The sequence below is a fragment of the Euwallacea fornicatus genome, chromosome 26, assembly GCF_040115645.1.
Source record: "Euwallacea fornicatus isolate EFF26 chromosome 26, ASM4011564v1, whole genome shotgun sequence".
NCBI classification, from domain to species: Eukaryota; Metazoa; Arthropoda; class Insecta; order Coleoptera; family Curculionidae; genus Euwallacea; species Euwallacea fornicatus.
Window position 1 is genome coordinate 2,649,621 of NC_089566.1, and position 19,958 is coordinate 2,669,578.

The 19,958-nt window shown below is 37.8% G+C and overlaps 1 protein-coding gene and 1 long non-coding RNA gene across 5 annotated transcripts in view; one reads left to right on the forward strand and one right to left on the reverse strand.

Annotated features, from left to right (window-relative positions):
- The window catches only part of LOC136347117 (uncharacterized), a 118,956-nt gene extending 114,401 nt beyond the window's left edge, over positions 1-4,555 (reverse strand). The window contains exon 1 of one of the 4 annotated variants that reach the window (XR_010733432.1): positions 4,294-4,540. This is a non-coding gene — a long non-coding RNA (uncharacterized lncRNA). Of the gene's footprint in view, positions 1-4,293 lie in introns of all 4 variants that reach the window. The other 3 variants (XR_010733433.1, XR_010733434.1, XR_010733435.1) reach the window with 3 other exon arrangements.
- Dhit (Double hit) overlaps positions 1-18,562 on the forward strand; it is a 28,068-nt gene extending 9,506 nt beyond the window's left edge. The window contains exons 2-8 of the mRNA XM_066296793.1: positions 9,805-10,151; positions 10,205-10,264; positions 10,326-10,414; positions 10,603-10,769; positions 11,993-12,184; positions 12,239-12,436; positions 12,501-18,562. Of these exons, the coding sequence (XP_066152890.1) occupies positions 9,805-10,151; positions 10,205-10,264; positions 10,326-10,414; positions 10,603-10,769; positions 11,993-12,184; positions 12,239-12,415 (1,032 nt within the window). The 3' untranslated portion in view covers positions 12,416-12,436; positions 12,501-18,562. The remainder of the gene's footprint in view (positions 1-9,804; positions 10,152-10,204; positions 10,265-10,325; positions 10,415-10,602; positions 10,770-11,992; positions 12,185-12,238; positions 12,437-12,500) is intronic.
- The last annotated feature ends 1,396 nt before the right edge of the window (positions 18,563-19,958 follow it).

Consider the following 19,958-nt stretch of genomic DNA (forward strand, 5'->3'; position numbering starts at 1 on the left):
TTTAGGTGCCCGTTTTACGAGCACCTTGAATACGAGCCCTACTATTGAATTGCTAGTTATCTCAAATTATACGAATTCGGTTAAATTAGTGCAAAGTTGTACAATTTAAAACTTAGTAACTATATTACCAATACTTTTCCAAATTTCCATAAAGAATTAAAAATATTTTTTTCTATTTTTGTATATAAGTCGAAAACGAAGCATTTTTAAAAGTATTTTTAGAGAACTTTTTAATAGTATTATTAGTTTTCTTCTATTGCTCCAAATTTCCAAAATCGTGTTTCTCATGGCCCCCATATTCTATATCAGTATGTTTGAGTAATTTTATTTTTTCATATATTATATGTAGATAACGTTATATGGGATTTAAAAAAAAATCCTTTTTTTTTGGTAAGAATGCCATAGGGAGACAAAATCAAAAATTGTTTCACTATCGAATCTGATAGTCTGTTAACAGAATTCACGTTTTTAACGCCCAAAATGTCTTATCCGAAATATAGTTTTTTTCGGAGTGTTAGAAACGTCAAATCTGTACTAAACTGTCAAAAACTAGATACGGAACATTTTTTTGATTTTGTCGTTCCAATGACACTCTTGTCAAAGAAAAAGAAAATTTTTTGCTTCAATCGACATGACAACATTAACTGGGACGCGTGTCACATCAATGAACTTGGGATGCATAATGTTAGCTAAGTATGCAAACATGAGGACGGAGGCCAAGGGAAAAACAACAGTTGTACTTCACATCTGGAAAACTTAAAGCAATAAGAAGAAACTAGTAACACTCTAGAAATGTCCTGTGAAAAGGCCCTCGACAACGTTTCGGTTTTCTCTCTTTAAAATGAGCCGTATCTGATTAATAAGCAAAAAACAAAAAAGTTCAATTTGAATTTTTCATGAATATTCATAAAAATATTGACTGGACGGCCCATTTAGAAGGGTATATTTATTATTATTTTAACCGACTTCGTGTCTCTAAAAATGACTAAGACCCATAAGCGAAAATTAAGTCATGGAAGCAAAAATTCTCTTTAAGCATTCCAAAACTACCACATGTCGAAGATTCTTCAAAAACCATAAAGAATGCGTAACTGAACTAATTCTCCCAAATCTATTAAACTGGACATTAATAAGTTGATAAATTTTTATTTAAGTGATCCAAAATGATCAAAAACGATCGTTCGGCTTTGAATTTGTGAAGGAAGTCATTGCGAAAGATACATAACTCGACCAAATTAACGGCCCATGATCAGACCTCGACGGCTGGGGCACCCCAGTCGGATATAGATTTCGTCTCCAGCTAGACCTGGACAACCCCTTTCCCCTTTTAAATCTGGACGGTTGGGGCGCGTCTTGACACCTAGGCTTCTTTGTACCTGGGCCTATAGGATTTGGGAGTAGGAGTTTCCTCGAAGGGATGATGGGGCTCATAAAACAGGTATCCTGTATACGACTTACATTTATCATAAATTACCGTTTTGGTTTTTTTCTGAGAGATCCTTAAACAGGATGAGGTATTTTAGACATAGGATTCCTTACGATAATAAACAAATTACGACTCCGTTACAAAACGGATTGTAACAAAAGATATTTTTAAGTGAACTAGTCAGGATACCAGGTCAAAGAGTAAATATTATAAGGAAATATATTATAAATTATAACTTGAAATTTGAAACAGTCGTTTACTTTTTCGATAAAACTTGAGTATTTCGGAACGGATGCGGGTTCAAATCACGGCAAGATGACTCGTAAAGTTAGCAAAAGGGGACAACGGCTGCAGTTCCCGGTCGAGTACTCATAGCTAATTCGTAATTTTAATGATCACGAAGCTGCCAAATGTAAACAAGTATGGGGGACAACCAGCAATCCCATCAGAATTCTGTTAATTGATTGGTTTCGAATACGCTTTGTGTTAATTCATATTTTTTCCACTAGAAGGCGGATCGATTATTGAAATCTATCGGCGAAAAGATAACGAGATTGATTTTCGCTTTTTAAATCAAAGAACGCCAACTATCAAGACAACATGAATTTTGAGCTTTTTGAAAAGTGAATGGAAAAAAATCAAATGTGAACCATCGGTGGTAAAGCTGAGTAATGGCCTTTTACATTATTCAACACTAAAATTAATTCTTCCTAATGTATGTAAAAGAAGATCAATATAGAAGAAATTAAGACTTCATTACCTATCATTTTGCAAATAAAAATTAATCGGGAAACATCTCAACTGACAAGGGGTAGTTGAAAAGTTTTGCAGGTAAATTTCATGAATTCGTATCGTTAGTCCGATACTTCTTGTATTTTATCTTCAACAAACTTTGGAATTGATATGTTGTACGGTTTTTTTTGCTGTAAACAAAAAAAACCTGCAAATTACACGTGTATTCTTATACGCCCATTTTTAAAGCAAATATTTTGGTGCGGTAGGTTTCTAATCGTTGTGTCTGCCCCTCGTATAAAGATAATTTTGTGTAGGCTATACCTTTTGGTTACTGGAAAACGTTATCAACCACACCAAAAATTTTCCTCTAAAACTGGAAGTTAAGCGATCGAACTTGACAATCTTTGTCCATTTAATATACTTTAGCTTAATCATTAATTTATTACCAAAATATTGAATCTATATTATTGACGACATTTATATCTTTCTTTATGAGGAATGTAAAAATATGAAACGACAAAAAATGTTAAAGATAGGGCCTAAATGAATACCTACTTTTTACCCAAGGAAATATTGTCAAATATTTGTCAGAATTTATTGAAAAATATTGAATTTCAATTCAATCAATCAACTGTGAAAACAAAGTGATCCGCAATTTTTGTTCAACATTTTTTCGTGTAAACTAAAGTTGGATTAAAATTTGCGACAGTCAGTTTCGTTTTTTTCTACTAATTTTTCCTAAGATCTGAAGACAGTAACATAGTTGTCACCCAAACATTAATAAAGGTGTTCGTTCGTGTTATTCTCAGTAAATTTAAACTGAAAGTAGTGTGCAGTGTCACCGCAACAACACTTACTGACGTGTAAAAAAGAATTAACAATCTATCTTAGGCACATGGAATATACCGTGCGACTCCAAACTGATTTTTTGTTCAAAAGCAGCATAAAATACGACAAAAAATACTATGTTGTGAATTTGTTTTTTTTTTATGTTGCTTACGTCACTGGAAGCACAATATGGCCGATAGTTCTTATTGCCGGTCAAGTGGTATATTAAATTAAAGGTCTTTCAAAACTTCATTTAATAGTGTGTTGTGATTCAAAATCTCAAGAATAGTTTTTGAAAAGAATAGGTATACATTTGGTCAAAAATGCATTACAAATTCAGTTAAGTACGTAAGTAGGTAGTACGTAAACATTGAAAAAAATTTTATGTTGATAGGAAATTGGTTTGTTTTCGATTTTGTGCTTACAGTTTTTGGTTACCTATATTGATTTTTTATTTCTTTTACCAAAGACTGTGAGCACAAAATCGCAAACAAACAATTCTCTTATCAACAAATAAGTTTTCTGATTGTTTCTGCACTATTTAATTGACTGCATTGAGTTTTTTACCAAACTTATACCCGTTTTTCTCAGAAACCAATCAATCGACTTTGAATCGCAATATACCATTGCATGTAGCTTTGAAAAACTGTTAAGTTGAGGTGTCACTTGACCCATGTTTCAATGATAACAGTCGGCCATTTTGCGCTGCCGGTTTCGTAAGCGTCATTTAAAAAAATTAACAAAAGTCCAAAGATGACATTTTCCCTCCTATTCAATGCTTCTTTTAAATAAAAAACAAATAAACATTTGTTAAAAAGTTAACAGGAAAGTGAAATTTAGAGTCGCACGGTATGTATGTACATACAGTGTGACCCATTTGTTTGGGGTCAGTCTATAAAAAGTTCATTTATGGTACGATTAGCCCGGATTTTTTTTAATTATAGAGCTTGATAAAGTGCACATTTTCAGCGAAAATGGCCCGGTTGATATGAAATTCAAGACCTGCTATGAAGTTTCTAGGAGCAAAATTTTAATAAATCATATTAACGATTTTTTAAAGAAAACATCTGTGCCCGCCACTGGATTGGCCACCACTCACAACGGGCTTGAGTAATAACGATTTTGTAGAAGAATTACGAATGCACACTGGGTTCTTACATCTACTTATACTTTCTCTGGGTGTATTAAGACCCAAACTAACCATATCAATACCATTTCGGGGATTGTCGTTGAAATATTGCAAAATTTAGTTGGTATTTAGGAAAAGCACACGGCGGCCATTTTGCCTCGTTACTTCGACTTACCGGTGTATCTGGACGTCTGATGTTGAACTCTGCATTCTGCCGCACCCTCTGCTGCCGGGCGCACGTTTTCACCAACAAGACGAACAATTTCTGTTTTTCCTCTTACAATTCACAATTTTCCACTCACACACCACGAATCGGCCACAATTATCACGATTAACAATCTAATTTGCATCGAGCACAAATACGTTCTGACATCGATGTTGATGTTTGTTGCGTTTGTTCGACAGTTAAACACTTCACTTGTTCTCCATAGCCGACTGTGAACTTTTGAATATAAACAAACACTGAGGGTGCAGTTTTAATTCTTTTACAAAATCGTTATTACTTGAAATTTTTCGATTAAATCTTGCACAGGCCCGTCTTGAGGGGTGGCCAATCCAGTGGCGTGCCCAGTTTTTTTCTGAAAAAATCGCCAATATGATTTATTAAAATTTAGCTCCTACAAACTGTCATAGTAGGCCTTGAATTTCATGTCAACCAGGCAATTTTTGACGAAAATGCGCAGTTTATCAAGCTCCATAATTTAAAAAAATCCGGGCCGAATCGAACCACCAGTAAACTTTTTACAGAGTGACCCCGAAATAAATGGGTCACGCTGTATACAAAGAGATTTCGTCAAGTTGGGCTCATGCTTGTCTGCTAAGGTACATCGCCCAATCATATTTTCAATCTCCGCATAGAAATGGGGAAATGTAGGGTGGACAATTTTGAGCTGCGCGGTATTTAAAACTGATGACTTATTTGACTATGAACTTCGCTATTAGCTCAAAATTTGCAATGTGGATAGTAAGAACACAGTTACTGAAGAGATAAAGATGTTGACACCAACTTTAAAGCTTTAAATCCTGATTTGAAATGGGAAGAAAGTAGCAAAACTTTGAACATCCTTTGCTTTCGCGTCTTCAACCGAGACACTTTCAGTATATATTAATCGATTTCCAATTCTATCGATATCCTTTCTTCCCGATTAAATCGCGATTAATCCGGTGGTGCCTTAAAAAATGTGTTCATGAAGACTTTCGTTCTCTAAGTGTGGTATTCCCAAAATTATAAAAAAGAAAAGGGAAAAAGGACTAGTTCCGAAGGTTCCCGTGTTCGAACCAATCAAAAAATGACCAGCATGAACCAACGTGGAACCACAATTTTCGAAAAGAAATTTACTTAAAGTGACGACAAAAACAACAGCCAGCATGAAAAAAAAATTGAAATGCAGAACCTGGAAAAAACTTGCTGCAACGTATGAAAATATTCTCCTCTCCTTCAAGACTTTGGGTTTATCGAGGCAATATACAAATACTTTTAAGGGGGAATTTATGGCATCACCTGACCGGGATTATGGCAAAAACTAAAACCACTGTGAAACTTCCAAGAACATAAAATAAATTAGGCAGTATGTTGGAGTCCTTTAGTTGAGCATCAATTCGATCTATGTCAAGGGAAAGGGGATTTATCACTGCCCCAGTCTCGGTGATGTTTCGAGCCTCGACTAACCTTCCGAAATAATTCTGAAGAAAATTGATTTTTTTTTTCTTTAAGGTGACGATAATTTTATTTGTGGCTTGATATGAAAAATCAGAGTTCTGTTTCCTAAAAATCGATGGTGTCAACCTATTTGATGACGCTGTAAAATTGAGGAAATAGAATCCAACGCGGATTGTCGTGAAATGTTTTCCTAAAAATCTTGTAACATCTACAACTCGCTACTACTGATCAGCTGCGACAGCTAAAAGGCATAAAAAAGGGGGTACCTCGTTGTGCTAAGAGAATCAACGTGTCTTTGAAGCTCAGTTGGTAAAGCAATAGAAAAGCTGTAATGTGTGTTGGTTCAAACTCGATCGAAGGTGATGATAGACTTTTTGCTCTACATTAATGAAGTGCGGACGTTAAAACTGTTTTGCATTTTTTTTTTTTTTAATGGAGGAGATTCAAGTGCAAAATTGTATTCTACTCGATTGCAACATATTAGAAAGAGCCTCAAATGCTGTGAAAGACCGAAAGTAGCGACATATTCCTACATTGAAAAAACATGGTTTTTAAATGGACAAAGAGAACTCTATAACATATCTGTGAAGTAAATGGTATATAAAACCAACATATCCGACATTATAAAGAACAAAAAGAGGGACGTTGGTAGTTACGTTACGTTTCCAAGAGCTAAAGAGATGTGAGACAATGGAAAATCTTCCCAGACAAAACCTAAAGGAATCAATCAACACCCTCACTGGAACTGCTAGATATTCAACTTAATGTGAATTCTTCGAGATGAGAAATACACGTCATGGCGTAATTGATAATAGAGAACCGTAATGCAGATTCCTTATGCAAAATATGAAGATTTAACCTAATTTATATATTTCCAAAAGATGAGAATAACCGAAATATATAGTGTTCAGGATTATTTTTAACTGAGTATTCAAGGTTTTTTAATATGGGGATTTTTGATATTTCCTAAATTTTAAAATAGCTTAAAAACAACGCTGTCGGTGGCACTTTTCCGAGTTTTGAAAAGTCATAATTTGTTTGTGCCACATTGTAAACACATTTGAAATAACAAAATTTCCTACTAATGTGAATATTAATTAATTTATGTGCAATTATATATTTTTACTTGTTAAAAACTCAGTTTTTATCAACTTTTCGCTATAGGCAAATTAGATTATTCCTTATTATTTTAACATAAAGAATCTCTGGTGTAATTGTGAACCATTATACCGAGTAATTCAAGAAGATGGCTCGCCTTTATAACTTTTTTGTTTTTAAGCTTTGAAAGTGGAAGTTTGGAGGGAAACTATATGAGAATAGAGCCGATTGATTGGCATTAATGGCGTTTATCCAGCACTGTCGGTTTAACCGGAAATGACCTCCACTTTCGATTTTTAAACGTAATGCCCTATAAATTTTTACTTTTTTGGAATTTTGAGGCTATTTCCGGTCAAACCGGAAGAGTTACATAAACGTTATTAATATCACTCAATCGGCTTTATCCTCATACAGCTCCTCTCCAAATTTCAGCTTTTTAAATTTAAAAAGAAAAAGTTGGAAGGGCGAGCCACCTTCTTGAATCACCCAGTATATCTCAGATTCCCAGTGTCCTGGACGATTTTCCACAGATCTTCATTGATGGTACTGCAGAAACTCATTTTTGACGTATATACTGAAATGCTCAATGCGGTTGAAATCCGGAGATTCAGCAGGCCACTTCAAAACCTCAACCCTATTGTCGGCAAATCGTGCCCTTGCCTTCCTGTTCGTGTGTTTAGGGTCATTATCCTGCATAAAGATTCATCTGATGGGTATATTGTCATCGGCATAAGGAAACAATGCATTTTCCAGGATATCAACGTACACAACTTAGTCCTCTCCTTCTAGATGGGGACCAAGGGGCATGCTGGTTTGCTAATTTTAGGTGGTTGGAGATCTGTCTGTCAGTCAGTTTAGGAGCTTTCGTTGGGCTTCTCTTATGTAAATTTGCATCAGCCGATCGTCTCCGTATTGCAAAAGTGTTCACGTTAATCCAAATTCGTGTTTTTATTTGTTTAGATGTTGAGAAAGGTGACACTTTCGCCACCCTCTGTATTCCCCCGTCATCTATTAATGTCGTTTTTCTTTTTCTACCACGCGTCACCAGTTTTTCTACAAATTTTACGGCATTGCCGATCACTTTGGCAGAACCGTTTCAATACACTTTGACTAAATTCATAACTTTTCTCTTCATTTCCAAGTACTAAAATCTTGTTTTGCAAATCTGTCGTAGAATGAGCTCCTCTACCCATAGTATTTCAACTAAAAATCATCTATGCACGACTCAACCTTACTATTTAAGTTATATTCACCTTAATTGAAAACTTTAAAACGTTCAATTAACTATTGAGTGAAATTACATAGTACTTTAATGCATACGGCGCCAACACTGCTATTTTTTTGCATGGACCTGTACACGTGCGATTCACATAAATAGGGGAATCCCAAAAAGGTTTCGACGTAAGGTGTCTAGTAATTGTACCCACTTAAGGCCTGATGTAGTGTCATGAGAATACCTGACACAATGAAATAACAAATTTAGCACCACGATGGTATTCAAATGTTATCTCTTGTTACCATAGAGCTATACAGGGGGTCCATCAAATATGTAAGAAAAATTCGGGGAGTCAGTCCCTGAACTATTCTAAGGATGTTTTGCCCTTTGATGATTGTTGAAAAGCCTCTTCGTCCCGAAGATACAGGGCGGGCAAAATTTTCGACAATAGCAGCATTTTATTACTAAATATTACGTGTAAAGCTTTTCACTCTGAAAGTGCTGTCGAAAATGACTACCTCCAGCTAGAATGCAAAAATCCAATCTTCTCTTCATTGACCGCTGAACCCTTTCAAAAAACACCAGTGTCGCTTCTTATTGAGTTACTCCCAGGAATAATCCGGCTTTTCAAATCTTCCACATTTGCCAGTGGAGTATTATAAACTAATGACTTTAGATGTCCCCAAAGGAAATAATCCAGGGGGTTCAAGTCCGGAGATCGAACAGGCCATGAGTACGATATGTTATCGTTAAAAATTCACAACCATATTGAAATGCGCCGGCGCACCGCGGTGCATAAATCAGATTGCATTCATTGTTGCAAATGATACGTCTTCCTAGGGAGCGTTTGTTCCAAAAAATTGCGGCACGCCTCCCCGGTCAATCTTCCTGGTAAATTTTTCTTGCTCTGCATCTTCGGAACAAAGAGGCTTTTCACGATAACCCCCCAAATTTTTACCGTACGTTTAATGGACACCTTGTAGATGAGCGCAATATGATAAATATGATAGAAGAAAATCCTCGGATTGTGCAGGTCTAAAATACTCGAAAATTCTAATGCTTGCTCCGAGCAATTCATCCATATTTAAGTGTAAATCCCTAAGTAAAATCAAATATTCTATGGAGCTGTTTTTCGAGCGTTTGGAGAATCGCCTTTGAAAAGCTAGAGTTCATGATTAAAAAAAAAAAAATAAGTCAAGTCTCTGACTAATTAAAACTCTTTCTTCGTTTGTATTCTCGCTTCCGAAATCTTCATTTAGTCTTCACCGAACCGCATTTCGAACACTTCTACGCATTTTTATACGTATAACCTGAATTGCTGGACGAGTATGAGTTATGTTACTTCGAATTTAGACGAAATATTAGTGTTCGGAATCATTTTTGTTTGAAAGAAATAATTTCAATGTTTTAACAGTTTTAGTTCGAGACATTAAATGAGAACAAAACCAAACTTTTTGAGTAATTCAAATCCAGGGGAAAAAATAAGCGGGACACGAATAATGGACAGAAAATCCGACCTCAGATACAAAATGTTTGAAAAGATGGTGGCGCCCAACCCTTCATAATGCGACGATTGCGTGACTAACTCCATTCAAAATGAATACCGTCGAAGTCGCCTTTCTGCCGTGAACTTTACTAAGAGTTTTACCTCTTAGATTAAAAAAAAAAAAAAAAAAAAAAAATGTCGTACTAACCAGCAATGGAAATTCCAGATGTCTTGTAGCATTACTGAGCGGGTCAGTTCTACACCGGCGACAATCCAAAGTGTATCCGCCACTAGTGGAGGCAATATCGGACCTTCTTCACTGAGTATAATAGAGTCATCAAGTAGTTCCACGCATCAGATACGATGTAGGGAGCGTGTAGGGCCCGAAGGCAACTCGTTGTCAACCCTAGCCACGTCCCCTAGTCCGCGACAGCCTGCAGAAGGGGCCAGCACCCCAAGTGGGGATGATGGCCCCCCTCAAAACGGGCCGCAATCTACCAGCCCACAAGGGTCGCAATTCAGATCGAAACCCTGTGGTACTATGCTCTTGTGTTGCTGCTGTAAATGCCCTTGGTAGGCTCGATCCGCGGTCGACCGCACTGACTTCTGATGATTTGTTTTTGTAGGTCGAACACTGGAAACAAAGAAAATGGTAGAACGAAAGGTTCAACTATTGACGATTCTCCGTAAGTTATTGTCAATTAAGAATCGAAGGAACCCATATTGAGGCAAACGTTTGTGTTGTAGATGCAAGGGAGTACAGGAAGAAGTTCGTGTTTCTGCAGAGGAACTTCGAAGTTGGGGGAAGTCTTTTGACAAGCTGATGAAAAGCGCCGGTACGTTAAACCTCTTGAAGGGAAAAGTCGTGGACGCGAGTAGGAGGAGCCGTATTAAAAACGTGTCTTTATCCGACGATAAATGAGAACGAAATCCGATAATTAAGGGGGGTCCCATTCGAACTTTTGCATTTTTACCTTAAAACAGTAATAAAATTATTTATATTAAACCCGACGATTTTTTTCAGCGGGTAGAAAAGTGTTTAGGAATTTCCTTAGAGGGGAATACTCGGAGGAAAATATTTTGTTTTGGTTGGCTTGCGATGATTTCAAGAAACACACAGACAAAGCGTACACTGAGAGGCGATCTAGACTGATTTATATGAATTATATTCATCCAGACTCATCAACAGAGGTAAGAAATTTAACTCCAACAATTAATGTTATTATGCAGTGACGAAACGAGAATTTGCTTTTGTGTCGATGTTAGCCCAAGAAGCCCGCGAATCGGCATTATGGACCCTATTTCATGCCCCCCACAATATTTCCTATTTTCTTCTTTTTAAATTGTACACAAAATAATTTCTACAAAGGCCCAATCTGCTGTGCTTGACATCAAGAGGTCCGGACAATAAATGCAATTGGCCAGTAAGTGGGTGTACATCTCTGAAACGTTGAGGACTATCGATTTAAAATTAAAATTTCTGCAGTTTCTCTGTCATCTCTAGTGAACGGTTCTAACAACAAAGTGTCAATAACGCGTGATAAGAGAAGCGAGTATTCTTCAAGCCATTTTGACGCATTGTGCTTCGATCGCGTTTTCCATCTATTCCAACATTGTCTTTTTAATGAATGCCGTACCGGGTGTCCAGGCGAATCCTGGACACAGGAGATCAATATGGGACATTGGTTTTTATTTTATTTTATTTTTTTGCGGCTACACGGATTATCCAGTTGAAAAGTTTTTGAAGCGAGGTCGTAGTACTCAAGACTGGCCGTAACTCCGCATTTCTTTTCAACCTTCCAATTAGAGCCGTTTTGCCTCAAAACGGCTCCGAGCCTCAAAAACCTGAACGTCCCCCGCAGCCGTCCGATGCCGCGATCGGTCAGGTCCGTCGGTGGTCTCTTCGGGCTTAAAACGTTTTTGCAAACGATGTTAAAGTTCTTTGCCTTCGTTCATTTACTTCTTTCGTCGAAGCTTAATACGTAGACATTTATTTATTTTCACTTTTGCATTGTTGCATTTAAGCAAAAGACAAAATTAAAAAAAAATTAGAAAACTCATTTGACACGGGGGTTTTGCGCTTGTGTCGCGTCTCAAATTCTCACCCGACTGACCGATCGTGGCCTCGGAACGGTCACGCGGGACAATCGAATTTTTGAAACTCGGGGGCGTCCCGAGGCAAAATGGCTCTAATTGGAAGATCGAAAAAATGCCAGAGTGATCTTGAGTACTGCGGCCTCCACGTTGTTCAGTCGAACGATCCGTTCGGGCCCGAGAAAACAAAAGCCGACTTCCCGTGTCGAACTCCCAACGTCCAGGGTCCGCCCGGGACACCCGGTGTTCGCTTCGAACGGTTTTATCACATTAACGGGAGCTTACTCGGACCGAGGGACTTAACTGAAGCCCATTTTCAGGTCTCCTTAGACTCTAGAGTGCGAGAAATCGTGAAAAAACAACTACAAGAACCTCAACCAAACATGTATGACGAAGCTCAATTACAGATCTATACTTTAATGCAAAGAGACAGCTATCCCCGCTTTTTGAATTCTCCCGCTTTCAAGGATCTTATGCAGCAAGCCGAGAAGAAGGGCAAAGAAAAGTTATCGGTGAGCGGAGAAAATCTCTCACGTGCCGCTGATCGATTGAGTTGGTCATTTCAGATTTTTTTACCACCCCAAAAAACCCCCTCACTTCACACAATCGACTTAAATTCAATGCAGATTATGGGAGAGGAGCATGGTCATGCAAGTCAGTCGACGCCTTTGCTGACGGCTGTTCACCCTGCAGCCACAATGCCGGTGTCCGATTTTTCAGATAGGGACCAGGATGCATGTTAAATTCCTTTTATGTGTAAACAGGTAAAATTGGCTTTAAACCCGACACACGCGGTATAAATTTCAAGCTTCTCGACTTAATTTCTAGGCGGCCTAACGACAGACTCGAATGTCAACAATAACTATCGACCTCGGACGGCGACGTGACACCAAAAGGGGCGATTTGTAAATGTGTTAATGCCGGTCCTGGTGATGCCAAGGCCTTGCAAGTCGAGGGATCTCAACAGGCCTATTTTTTAAGGTTCATGGGAAAGTGACGAGCTGGATTCTGTCATTCTTCCAGAATGCCAGAACCAAGGACAACTTGGCTCCTTGGGTTCTTGGTACATTGAATCCGTACGTGGCAGCGTTGTTGCCTCTCGGGAGTGTACCTGCACGTGTTAAAAAATTGTTGATTTTGTGTGGTTGGTTTAAGGGAAAGATGTCAGAATGAAGGGAAAAGGAAACGGCTACATAGAGCATTTATATAATATATACAGGGTGTCCCCACGGCGTGTAACTGTGGGAACATCTTTTTTAGCACTGGACTTGGAGCGTAAAGTTAAATACCGGAGTTGTAGAAAAAACTGCTGTGCATATTTTACAATGGTGGGAGAGTGTAAATTGTAACGTTAGTCCTTCCACGGCTGTCACTGGGCCGCGTCGTTACCGACTCGTTATCGCTCATGTCTGGTAATATCATATTTACTTCACCGACGTTATCAGTTTTTATAGTTTTAAAGGGTCTAACGTTTTTAAAGTGTTTGCATTTTCCCGTAGTTTTGAAAGCAAATAACCACAACAATGCGAAGTAACATTTTTGAACGTTTAAAAAATGCTTCTTGAAGGTACTAAAGTTATGCTTTTTGATAAATCTTCCGAAACTAGGACTAGAAAGTGCAATCTACTTTGCTTCATGTAAAATGGTACACATATTATAGCCCCCCTCCCGCCGCCACATAATGCGGACAACGGCAAAATTTTAGCTCGATTACCTGAAAAAGCACTGAGCATGAACACAGAATGAGCCTCGTAGGAATTTTGCAAATCACGCACATACTGCAAGGGATAATTTAAAAAAATAACAATTCAGGAATTCCATCCTTTTTCTGCAACACCCCATATATTTTCCCGTAACGTTTAAACACCAATAGCATTTCTCTTTACAACTCTCACGTTTACATTCACGTTTTAGCTCCAATTACGTACTGTTGGGATATCCAGTATGTGTAGCCTTAGTTTTAGTTTTTATTTATTTTTTTATTAACATAATTTATCTATTTATAAGAGGAGATGATTGACTTGTGACTCGAGCATTTTTAATGAGTATTATAGAGAGACCAAAGCCTTAATCGTGACCGTTGTCTTATTATTTTCTTTTTAACTGCATTACACTTCGGCTCCGTTTGGGAAGCACCGACATTCAGTTTCATTCTGACATTTGCCCAGTTTAAACTGACAATGGCAAAAGCATTGCACTACGACCCCCAATGGGTTAAATGTACTAAGCTATTGGACATATCGGACCAAAAATTAATTTAAAAACACTTTAAAACGTGGGAATGTGTTCGTTCACATCCGGCTCTTTCGGCTCAATTCCGATGAGCCGATGTTATCGCGTAATATAATTAAAAATTCATGACCCGATCCGGATGTCATATTCGCTCACCTATTAAGATTAGTGTTTTATGTTTATAAATAACCAAAATGGTTCATCTCACTTTGTACAGCTGAATTCTGCTGGATGGACTTGGATTTGGCGAACAACATTAACTTCATCAACACATTTATTTCCACCAAGGATCAATTTTTTTAGGAGACCCTGTCTACTTGAAAAAGTTTTTAGGAACATTTTCTCCATATGGAGCGGGTTTCAAATCTCTTACTAACGCGCTAAAGTCCTTTAGTTGTATTATGCTGAGTGCGAGATGTGGCAATTAAAATCGGTGCGGTAAAGATCGCGCCAAGCTAACCGAAAATGCTAAATTTTAACCAAATTTGACTATACGTTAATGGAAAAGAATCTCATTTCTCATTGTGACTGCTGGTGAACGCCAGGAATTGGAGAAAAGTGTTTTCGGCGCGGGTAAGTATTAGACTGAGTAAAGGACTACTGTAAACGGTTTGATTGCCACAGTCTCGTACATGGGACATTACCAGGTCACTATCTGTCAGTGGTAAAATCCGGGATATGTCGATGTATTTCTCTTAACTTTAGATTCTTCTCCTTCGTCGACGGCGTTAGTCTGGCAATAGTGCTTAATAGTTTTGTGAAATTTTACGGTCTATCAACCCGCGCCCTCTGTAAGGCAAACCGCAAGCGGTTCTCTAAGACCTTTTCACCGAACGTGCAACAGCCATGCCAAAAGACCATGGTAGAAATTATAATCTTTGTACAGCAAAGCGTAGAATTGTAATGGTATTTTCACAGAGACGCACAAACCACGTACAGAGTGTAAATATAACTACTGCGTTAAATAAAATGAAAAATAGAGGAAGAAATGTCTAATTTAAATCTTAACAAGTTCGTGGACACTCGAGAGAGCTCGTGCCGCGTGCAATGTTGGACATAATAGTTTTTCACTGTGTCTCTATAAAAAAAAATATATATACTTGTTTGGGACGGTCATATACGCGTAATTGTGTCATTCTTAGAGGGACTAAGATCTTTGTTAAATGACGGTAGAAGCTACCCTGTCAAAGCGCACTGTTCAGAATTTTTGTGATGTGCCACAGTGGCTATTGACGTTGCAGTGCTGCGGGCATTGTTTCGTCAGGAACAATGACAGTCAAATCTTTGATGGACAGGTTTTCATTTAAGCTCCAATAAGTTCCGTAACGATATTGTCAACAAAATAAACTGCAAACAAAACTTTATTTGATAAATATACGCAATCTCAAACAGCTCTCTCGTCGTTTACAGTAGAACGATCTTATTTAGCGTTGTGGAATCAAATAACGAGCAAAAATATCACAAACGATCTTGCAACTTTCACAATCCGATATATATGGTATTTTCCCGATGTAATGTATTTAACGGCAACGATAAGACGGCCCAGAGATGGCACGTAGAGACCGCGTTTCGACGACACATAGGAGACAATTACAGCCGGACAGTCCACGAACGTGCTAAATAATTTAAAATTAATTAATACTAGTTATCATAAAACCTGACAATCACCAGTATTATTGTTATTTTAGTTTTTCTTACCTCAAACCGCGCCTTCCCCTTAATATTAAAAGCGTGTGGAACGGACGCCGCGTTTCAAAATAAGCGCAAACCCTGAAACATCTCTCCTCTGCTTGTGCAAGAGTTGTCAAATTGTTATGCGCGCGCAATCAGCTCAGCGAGTAAATGAAATCTAGCGTTGTCATTGGTGGAATCGGGCTCTCACCATTGACGTTCGTTTCGTTCTTACAGCCAACGGCGCACGCGCACTTTAAGATTTTCCGGGTTCCTCGCCATTCCACACACGTTAATTTACTTGAATTGAAAAGTGAAGACTTCAAGTGCGCAATTTAGTCTATTAAATCGTGACCGATGAATTACCGTACACTTCGTCAAGAAAATCTCTGCAGTGCCGAATAACGACCTTTTCCAAATCGACGTTCACGTAACTTGTGATTCGGAACTAAACTGTCGAAGCTCGGTATACTGGGGGTGTCGTGAATTTGAGATCGGCCGCCAGATTGAGTGTTTCGTATTAATTGTAATTTGACGGCCTTCCGCAAATGCACAGCATTTCGTTTCACACGCGTTCAAAAATATTCAAGGGTCCCCTGGTATGCGAGCTTGTGTGAAACTATGGAGATTTCTGGTAGGGCACAAACAGAGGGCAAGACATTGTCAAATTAAAACGTGGACTACGGTGTAGTCTACCCAATAAGGTAGCTTAAGACAGGGTATTTTAAAAAAAGAGATAAACGAAATTCTCTAAGGGCGAACCCGTACGGCAGCGACAGTTGCATATATAACTATTTTTGTTATTAGTAGCTAATATGCCTCTATTGTTCAATTTTCTACTCAATAGGAGCGTCGAACGCGCTGATAAACGGGTATATTATCATTGTTATATCAATATTTAGACTGTCTAGGAAAAAGACTTTCGATAAAATTAGCCTACCTATAGTATTTAATATTAGTGTCTGTTAAGAGAAATGTCAAAGATGTGGAAAGTATTATAATTGTTACTTTATCAGTGTATTGTATAACCTTTTGTCTATAATTTAAATTACCGAATCTTTCCGACGCAAGCAATACTGTTTCCAATAACCGGATACGCCTATATTATAACGATTAACCTCCTAGTATTATTATTAAGTATTATTAAGTTTAAAGTTTAAAAATTAGCCCGTGTTGCCGAAATAGAAATGAATAATTTCGCAAGAAGTAACAATAATTATGATGGCAAATATGACCCTTCGTTTCTGCAGAGGTACGGTTACAGAAACAACGAAGTAACTACACCAGATCTACCTGTTGTAACAAGAGCTGCGAGCAAAAGTATTGGCCTAAATTGAATGTTAAGTGTTTGTAAGTGTCATCGTTATTAATTGTATTAATTGTTGTACGCCACTGTTGTAATTAGCCTCGAGTTCAAAGGGAGCTTACCACTGAATTTTATTTCATTTCTATTTCTGGAGTGCCCCTCGCACCGCACCAGTGGGTTGGCTGGGGGCTAATGAGCTCTGCGACTCGTTTATTTTATATTAAAATAACGTACTAAGTGGTCGGAAATGCGAGTAATCGGGGCAACCTACAGTGCGACCCAAATTGGTCCTGCATGTTTGAGTACCGTGAGAACGATTTTCAGTTTTTCCTTTGTTAAGGCCAATTCCTAAATGCTAAAAACTACGTTTCCTGAAGTCGAAATATTTTTTAAATGTGTGAAAACGTCATTAATGTAACTTCATGCGAGAGATCTCAACTCTATTCCATTTTCAATTGTGACATTTCGGTTCTGGAATATCAACAGTAACTTTATTCTTTCGACGTCGCTTTCTTTTCGTTAGAATAACAACATTTCCACTGCGAATTATTTAACAAACTCATCGTTGAAAGGCCGCCGTCTAAGCCCAAGATCAATCGGGAAGCTTGCAACGAACCTAAGAGAGATGGATAATTTGAAGGGCCTAAGAAATTGCAGAAGCTCTGAAGAGCAATGGCTCAAGCATTATCAAATCGACGAACGAAAAAAAAAAAACAACTTGTTGTAGATATCTCAGAGCTGAGCGATCGCAGCTACAAGTCGAGCACGCGGACGGGTAGCTGGCAAAGAATTGTCCTAACAAACTACTTTGCTCATTTTTGGAGGACAATTTTGGTCTTTTCAAAATAACTCGTAAACGAAAAAACTTAGAATCCGTTGGAAAACGGCGTCGAACTCTCGCCCTGCAACCGGAATTTTCTGGCCGCTACAGACTCAAAGGTGCCCGTACATGTAGACCCAATTCGGGGCATAAACAGTCGAATAAGAAATGTTAAATATATGTCTGCGTATAGATTCTTTAAGCTATCATTTTCATTTCATTTTCTGTGATTTAGTATAGACTTTTACCGTTCGAAATACTTGTTCATTTCCTGCCAACCAAGCAAGCAGCGTGAGCCCTAATTGAGGATAAGTAGGAATAGGTACCAAAACTGAAAGCGTTGGTTGTTCTCTGGCATCACTGTATATGTCAATGCTAAGGAACACGTGAAAGGCAGTCATAATACAAAATTAACATTGGGGGGAAATACCTATTGGTTTGAAACAACCTACCGCAATTTTGCATAAGAAAGAAAAGCGTAGTAGATCACTTTCTTATTTTGGGTCGGTACTACCGCTAAATCGTAAATTGACGAATGCTTAATCTTGTATTATACCGGCCATCAACGATACCAACGTATGATCAGGGACCTACATGGACATGTTCCTTCGAACCTTTGGTTCTTTGAGAAAAGCCCTGCGAATTTAATCACAAACATCTTGGCATCTACTTTAAGTTTCTAGAGACGATAGTATAACGACCATGTAATGTATATAAATATTAGACAAAGTGAAAGCATGCTATTTTTTGGGCAGCCTAAATTTCCGCGTGTGCGAGTGTGTGTGTGATTTTGAGCGAATCATAACGAATGTTCAAGCGGCTGTCGCTGCCTGAAACCTCTCCCTTTAATCCTCTCCTGAATATTTCCTGAGACAAGAAAATATTTGAAATGTGATAAAAACACAAAATGTATCTATACATCAAGACCACAACGGGCAGCACCGACAACGGGCTGCCTGCTTACCTCTAGTCAAACAACCACCCTGTTAGCACTACTACACAATAAGTATAGTCTTACACTAATAATCGATACACACTATAGTAATTCATATAAATAAATTTCAAATATAAGGATATATCGAACAAGGCGAGTTTTATTCCAAATCGTAGATTAACTTTGGATGAAATATACAGGGTGTTTCCTAACTACGTGTAAAAAATTTAAAGGCGTAATCCTCGACTGATTTTGAGTCAAAAATGTCTAACAAACATATGTCCGCAAATGCCTTGTTTCCAAGATACAGGCCCCAGGTACATCCCCGAGAGGATACTCCAGGATGCAACCCAAGCATACTTCGGCCGTTCTTGTGATTTAAAAATTTTAATTGGTTGCAATGATAAACCCCAAAAGCAAATTCCTTAACTTGTTATGATTTAGGATGCCAAAAGGTCTTGAGCGACTAAAGTAAATTAGTGGAGCTGAAGCTTAAAATGAAGGTACACCAGTGGGCTTAAGTACTTTAAATTGGTGATGTAGCAAAAGAAAACAAAAAATTAGTTCTTAATAAAAATTATGTATTACTGCGCATGAGTCCCAACTGTGCCTAATTTAAAGTTCCACTTGACTTCAGTTTAGACCCGAACTCCTTGTTCAATTTAAAACATTTTTCTTAGGTCGCATTCTTGGTACCTCTAACCGTTTTCAAGCTATTTGCGAATATAGAAAGCAATTCATGCTTTTTTCCCTTGAGTAGGCGCTTGATCTATGCGGTTGTCATGTAGAATTCCGAATACAGGCAAATTAGAATAAAATGGCGTGTTGTCAATTTTATTGTCACAAATACTATAAAACGGTCGCGCATGCAGAAAAATTGAGGGGTGAAAAGGTTTCCAAATTGAAAAAAAATCCGGTAAAAGGACGCTTCACCTTAGAACTTTTTCTAGGGTCAGGCACAGTATCACAAACTGAGATTGTAGGTCTCAACGTCGGTTTTAAAAAATATAGGCGTGTAAATTCTAAAGAGTGCGTGTACAAATCTTTAATATCGAATATTATTAATAAAAATAATTAGTATCTTTATAATTTTAATATCTTAAAAACCAAAGTGGTTCTAAAGCAAAACTTTAAAAAAACTCTAAATGAAAAATAATCAATTTTCGCATAATTCAAAAAATTTGAACGAACATTTCCGAACATTCTGTATATGGGATTTACCTACACATATTTAATTATGTAATACAAAACATTACTGATGCTAAGATATCGGAGCAAATTGGACCTCTTTTGCTAATTGCTCACACTAGACAAAGATGCCCT